Below are 7,240 nucleotides of genomic sequence, written 5' to 3'. Positions count from 1 at the left end.
TACCCCAGAAAAACATGCTCTTAATCTTAATCCATTCCTGTGGGTGTGAACCCACTGTAAATAGGACCTTTTGATGAGGTTACTTCAGTTAAAGTGCAGACCAACTGAATCAGCATGTGTCTTAAACCTATTACCAGAAGCCTTATAGACAGAGCAACAAAGAGAGAAAGCCAAGGGAGCAGCCAGAAGCTGGAAGTCAACTGAACACTGAAGAGAAAGGAGAAGAAGCTGCCATGTGACAGAAAAGTCAAGGACCAAGGATTGTGGGCAGACAGCGAGCCCTGGAATGCCACAGTCTTGGGGGAGAAAGCATTGCCCTGCTGACGCCTCAGTTTTAAAACTGTAGGCCAATAAATTCCCATTTTTTAAGCCAACTCATTATATGGCATTTGTTTTAGCAGCCAAGAAACTAAAACATATGCCAAGCTGAGCCTAGATCCTTTGTGCAACTCACCTCAACTTCCTGGCACTGGGTGCTTGTCTATGTTAAATCATTTAACACACAGATTCATACAATTTCTGTTGTTTGTTGCTCCTAGTAAAAGAGTTCTTTCAGCACTCTTATTTATAATCATTTCCACAGAGCCAACATAGGTGCTCTATAAATATTTTTGGGAATAATGAGTCATATGAGGGAGGCAGGAAAATGCTTCCTGAGATAAGGTGAAGGGCATTCTAATTACCCTCTTAACCTGGGGACAAGAGAATGTCTGGACACTGAAACACAAGTAGGCACTCAGAAATCTAAAATTGTTAGATTTTTCTTTCTTCTCTTTCTCTGCTTTCTATTCCTTCAAATCTACTAATTCCACCCTCAGAGATAAACTGATCTAAACAACTATGCCTTTGGTGACCTCACCTTCCTTTCTCTCTAGTCCAAATCTCTATATCATCTCCCCCTCTTGTTGCAAGTCCCCTATTTTGTAGTCATTAGTTTTGAAAAATACCAAAGAGGGATTCCTTCCACTTGCTATTTCAAAATACCCACCCAAGTTTTCCATTTGGATTCCCTCCTTTCCTAGGTATAAACATATCTCTCTGTCCCACCAAAACTCAGCACTAGGAAATAAACACAAAGGGATGCTGAATGTAATGCAAATCCTTTTAGTTTAATAACTTACCTAAAGGCTTGATGTTATGTAGAGACATCAGTGGAAACTATTACCCCTCTTGTCAACCCAGTAATGGGTTTGGATTCTAGAAAATGCCAAATATAGGCAAAAATGTAACTCAGTCTTTCTTTCTGTCCTAGATACTTTAAAGCTAAGGATTCTGGTTCATTCATGGAAAAGTAAGCCAGAATTCTTAGGGACTTAAAATAAAGCCCGGCTGATTTTTGTTCATGCTAAATATGTTGGTGATTGCAAGTCTGATGTACTTTCAATCCTCCTCCTGGCAAAAAGACAGGGACTTGTGGAATAATCTGAAATGATATAACAAAGTAGGAAATGTGAAAGATGAGGGGAGTACAGTAAAGAAGGGTGGCAAATTTCAGGGAAGGAAGAAAATAGAGACTTGGGGAAATATAAGAGGCATGAGAGGATTCTGATAAGAAAAAGACATTTGCTGTCAGAGTTTGGGCTGAGGACAGCAAGGACATCACGTAACTCAAAGAAATGGGAAGGCTGTTAATAGATAAAACAAGGTAAGTATCTTGGACATGTCAACAGAATTGATAATAAACAATGAGAGGCACTCAGAATCTCAACTCAAAGACCAAAAGGATCATTAAAGAAAGGGCGAGGTCAACATGTGGAAAGATAAAATGAAAAGGAAGGGAAGGCAGCTATTGGAGCTGTGGGGTGTGGGCTGTGGGGTGTGTGTGAATGCCCTAATTCTAACAGTAAAGACCATCTTGAAGACATCCATGAGGAAAACAACCCTAGTCTGCAAATGTACTCAGAATTAGGGGGAGTTCACAACCGTCTGGAGGAGTGAAGTCAAATCAGACTTGCCTGCAATATGTTCAACATTCGAACGTGTGGAGGAAGCCCTACATTCCGACAGAAAAGACAACTTCACCATTTTAGCTAAGACAAATCTCTTCTGTTGACAAATTTTAGAGTAAATCAAAGTAATAGCAGGCACTTGACATTTTAACTCTTGAGACATAATTCTGTTCATTTTAGCTGCTGGGGCAATCAACTGTCAAACAGTGTTTCCCTCTTCACCTTAAACGTGAAACACCGTGCAGAAAAAGAAAGGCAGAAACCAACACTGGCTTATAATCTTCAGGGTGACTTATCGATACAGACTGGATACTGTATCGATACTGTGTATTCGGATCCTTGGAACTGGTGCCCAGGAGCGACCCTTGCAGTATTTCCATATCAATAGAGAGTTGGATGCAAAGTGTGTTTTCCCTACCTCCATGCTGCCTCAGGGAATCCGAAATACCTCCCCTACAGCATGAAGATAGAGAGGCGTCTTTTGCCAAGTCCACAGGCTCTAACCTTTCAGAGAGAGCCGGTTAATTTGTACCTTCTCCACTACACCGAATTCAGCCATAACTTACAGCGCAAGGAGAGGGCAGGAACGGATCTTCAATTGCTTCTGTTTCCTACGTGGCCGAGACCCAAAGAAACGGCCGGTTGCCTACCTGCCTTTTACTTCCCGGGCCGGGAGCGGTTATGCGTTCTCAGAAGCGGCTAGCTGCCGGATCCCGCTTCCTCCAGACCTCACATACCCGTGCCTTCTCCGGCTCTGACCCGCCTGACTCATCTGGGATGGGTGGCAGGTGGTCAGGTGGACCTCAGAGGGCGGAAGGACAGTAGGCGGAGGGCCGAGCCCTTCCCACAGAGCCAGAGAGGAGGCGTCGCCAGGGCGCAGGTGAAACCGATTCTAACCTATCCCGGGAACTTTCGCCACCGGGACTCGCTGCGAGAGGCCCGCGTCGCGCCAGGGAGACCTGGGAGCCGCCCTCTCCCACTCCGGCTGCACATAGGGGCTGAGCCAAAGGGCCACCCCTTGGGGAACCCGCGGCCTTCCTGGCGCGTTTGGGGACTGCGGTAAGCGCTAGTCTCTGTGGCTGATGGAGGCGGGTGGCGCAGCCCGGGGCACAGGTGACACACGCCGGGCCAAGGTTTCTGCTGGCGGAGAAGAGCGCCGGGAGGACCAGTCGCAGACTCCAGAGGGGGAGAGGACAAGGCAGCGATGGCCCAGGAGCTGAGCCAGGAGGCACTACTGGACTTTCTGTGCCAGGCTGGGGGCCGAGTGACCAACGCCGCCTTGCTGAGCCACTTCAGAAGCTTCCTAAGAGACCCCGATGTACCCTTCAGCGAGCACCAGCGTCGCCGCGAGCTCTTCAAAGGCTTTGTCAACTCGGTCGCCGCAGTGCGCCAGGACCCCGACGGTACCAAATATGTGGTTCTCAAGAGGAGGTACAGGGACCTTTTGGGGGAGGAGGGGCTGCAGCGACCCCGCGACCCTCCGGCGCCCGCCGCCCCTGCCGCCTCTGCAGGGGGAGCTGCGTCGTGCTCCCCGCGAGGCGCGCGCCGCGGGGAGCCTCGGCAGCAGCAGCCCAGGCGGCGGCGGAGGGAGAAGGAGCAAGAGGAGGAGCCAGCAGGTGCTGCACCCCGAGTGGCGGACGCAGGTTGCAATAGAATCCCAGCCAGCGGCGCCCGGGAGGCGGCCCGAGGAAGCGGAGGGCGGAGGGGCAACTTCGCCCGGAGGGCGCCCGTGCAGGCGGCGGCTGCTGCCCAGGCCGGAGTGCGGTGCGCAGCGGCAGGTACGCAGGGCCGCTGCTGCTGGGAATGCATCCAGAACAGCGTGGGGGGATTCTCGGGAGAGCCGCTCCGCGGAGCACTAGCAGACTCCGCCACCGCCGCGGAGAAGCCAGAGCCGGCTCCATCTGCCCGGGATGCCCGAGAGGCTCCCGGGCAGCGGCGGGAAGCCTCGCCGGCAGCGCCCCCCACGCTTCAGGCAGCTGTCGAGGCTGCGGGAAACAGGGCTTCCTCGCCAGCTCTCCTGTCCCGCCCTTCTCCCCCCGGAGATCCGCCAGAGCTGTTGATCCCGGACGCCCTGCACTTTTCGACCCTGCAACAGCAGCAACAGCGCACTCGGGAATGGGTGGCCAGACACCCCCCGATGCCCGAGACCCGGGACCAGGGCCCCATCCGTGCCTGGTCGGTGCTGCCGGACAGCTTTCTCCAACTGCCATCTGAGCCGAGCTTCGTGGACTCGGAGCCTAACTCAGCGCTGGCAGGACCCCCTCTTCCCTCTCATTCTGTCTATCCTGTTCCTGACGTGTCTTCAGAATCCTGGCCGGGAAGGCCTCCGTTGACAGTCTTCCGTAGCATCCGTTGTCAGTTTTCCCTGCAAGATCTGAATGACTTTGTGGACCAGGAGAGCCACGGCAGTGAGGAGAGCAGTAGTGGGCCGAAAGAGTCGCCGGGGGGTTCTGAAGAGGGCTTGCCGGTTAATCTGAAAACCCCAGATTGGGGAAAGCTCAGGAATCCAGCTGGGGGTCTTTCCATATCTCCAAAGGAGGGCAGCCCCAGCAGGAGCCCTCAGGGCCTCAGAAACTCAGAGGATGTCAGCACCTCTCAGCCAGTCCTAGCAGAGGATAATGGTCTTGCAGGCCACTCCCAAGAACCCTTGCCCTGGCCAGCTCCCAAATTAAGGCGATCCCTCAGGAGGACCTCTGGGGCAGGGGGAGCAAAATTGTCTTCCTCTGATGAAGAGTTGCTTGATGAGGACTTGCTAAAAAGGAGTCGTCGCCCACTTCGCTCCAGAAAACCCTCCAAGGTGGGAGCAGTGCCCAGCCCAAGGGTGGATGCTGCCTTGACACCAAATCCTGCAGACATTAAAGCTGTCATTGCTAAACTGGGTGGGTCACACAGCACACGAGCCCCTCGTAGTCATGCACAGACCTTGGTCGCTCACAGACCTTCTGAGCACAAGTCATCCCTGGTCCCCCTGGACGCCAGGGAGCACGAATGGATTGTGAAGCTCGCCAGTGGCTCCTGGATTCAGGTGCTGACATTGTTCTGGGAGGACCCCCAACTGGCTTTGCACAAAGACTTCTTGACTGGGTACACTGCCTTGCACTGGATGGCCAAACACGGTGACCTCAGGGCACTTCAGGATCTGGTCTCCGGTGCACAGAAGGCAGGGATTGCTCTTGATGTAAATGTGAGGTCCAGTGGTGGGTACACCCCACTGCACCTTGCAGCCATTCACGGTCACCAGGGGGTCATCAAATTGCTGGTGCAAAGATTGGCTTCTCGGGTGAATGTCCGGGACAGCAGTGGCAAGAAGCCATGGCAGTATCTGACCAGTAATACCTCTGGGGAAATATGGCAGCTACTGGGAGCCCCTCGGGGCAGGCCCATTTTCCCAGTTTATTCCTTAGTCCAAAGCACTTCCCCCACCAGGAAGGCAAAGAGCAGGGAAGTATCTAGAAATGTCACCCGAAAAACTTCCTTTGCTGCGTTACTCAAGAGTCAGCACAGCAAATGGAAATTTGCCAACCAGTATGAGAAATTCTCCAATACAAGGGAAAGAGAAGAGTATAGTGACTGAGATGGGCCCCTCTCTCCCACATGCAGCTACCACATGCTCATCCTTGGGCTACTCAGTGAGAGAATTCAGGGGGAATAGAAAAATTGCTGAGGACTGAGAGGTCAAGTGGGGTGGCCTAGCATACCTCCCTGCATTTCACATTAGCACATCCTGGACCTCAGGGGTCATCTGAGCTTGAAGACTCAAATGCTTGGACCAATGAAACAAGGAAAGGGGCAGCATCAGGTGCGCAAAACCCAGGAGGCATTCTCCCTCCTTCCTTGCCACCACTGGTCTGGGCACAGTAAGCCACACTGTTTCCTGAAGTAGCTCTCCCAGGCCTTAGCTAGAGAGGGAGCAGATGTCTAACAAAAGGGAGGCAATTCAAGGAATTGATGAAGCGCAAACAAAATCTTCCTTGGCTGGTAGCTTTCTGGCTTCTATTCATAAATCTTGGCTGAGAGTAGAAAGCACCAGGTTTGAAATCAGTTGGCTTCTCCCTCTCTCTCTCCTTCTCTCTCCATTCAAATCAGTGAAATAAAATTATTACTGGAGATTAGAATTTGATTTATGAAATTCCTCAGAGGGGTTCCCCAGTCCTTCTTTGAATGCAACCCATTGTGGCTAAAACGTGAAATGATTAGTGCCTCTCTTGAGTCTCTTTGAGAAGCAGTGGGGTAAAATCCAGTTAGAACCTTGACTCCACACCCTAGAGGAATGGCTGACAATCAGACCCTGCTTTTTTGTATTTACCCTAGGGGAACTTTCCAAATGTAAAAGCCATGTGGCTCATTTGCATAGTGACCAGAAACCATCTTTTACAGTATAGAAACTCCCTGTGTAACAAACAGGATTATCATTAGTAGTTTTCAATAGGTTTTAGTGGTCAACCTTCAAACTCACTAAAAGAGAACTGATTTCACACTGGGGAGATAGTAATTCCTCCCGACCAGGAATTTTCTGAGCTGCTAAAGATAATTTTATTTGCACTAAACTTGTTGCCAATTAAGATTAAATATTAGCCTTGAAGTACTGTATATCTAACAGGAAGTGTTCCTTTTAGTAGCCTGTGAGGGATCAATCATTGTGTGTCCATGGAACGAGAGGATGCCTAGTTTGTAAAAATGGATGTAGTAATCATTGTGTGTCCATGGAACGAGAGGATGCCTAGTTTGTAAAAATGGATGTAGTGGAACATCAGGATTTTTGAATGTAAATGGTTGAAAAATTAAATGTTCAAAGTAGAAAATGTCAATTTTTTAATGGAAATATCTTAATGTACTGTGGCAATGATGCTGTATTTTAAAAGTATTTTTGTGTCCTCTAGTTATTTTCTCCCATTAAAATATCAACAGATCTTTATAATTTATCATACTTATGCTAATTGCTGTTAATTTTCTTTAAGAAATTGTCTCAGTGAGTGACGAGTATTTTCATTTCTTTGTTGTGTTACTTTATAATTTTGCTGAAATAAATATATCTCTATTCTATTAGAAAACAAAAGTAGACATGACAAACAAATCCAAGGGCTGGATTTTTTTTTTTTTTTCCAAAAAGACCTGTAAAAGGAACAAAACATTGGCAAATCAAATCAAGAAAAAGACAAGAGACAACCACAAATGAGGGGGCATGGTTAGGAGAGAGGAATATTTAAGAATAAATGGTAAACAACCATGTGGATATTCTTAGAAAGCAAGTCATTTTCAAGAAGAAAACAATTAAAAAAATGTCAACTTTT

The 7,240-nt window shown here is 49.1% G+C and overlaps 1 protein-coding gene across 1 annotated transcript; it reads left to right on the top strand.

The window, feature by feature from the left end:
- The first annotated feature begins 2,859 nt into the window (after window positions 1-2,859).
- On the top strand, window positions 2,860-6,854 carry SOWAHB (sosondowah ankyrin repeat domain family member B). Its single transcript, XM_037830038.1, has one exon. It carries the CDS (start codon window positions 3,154-3,156, stop codon window positions 5,521-5,523), a length of 2,370 nt encoding a protein of 789 aa, XP_037685966.1. The 5' UTR covers window positions 2,860-3,153; the 3' UTR covers window positions 5,524-6,854.
- The last annotated feature ends 386 nt before the right edge of the window (window positions 6,855-7,240 follow it).

The sequence above is a fragment of the Choloepus didactylus genome, chromosome 3 (assembly GCF_015220235.1).
Source record: "Choloepus didactylus isolate mChoDid1 chromosome 3, mChoDid1.pri, whole genome shotgun sequence".
In the NCBI taxonomy this organism is placed as follows: Eukaryota; Metazoa; Chordata; class Mammalia; order Pilosa; family Megalonychidae; genus Choloepus; species Choloepus didactylus.
This window is presented reverse-complemented; position numbering and strand designations above follow the sequence as displayed.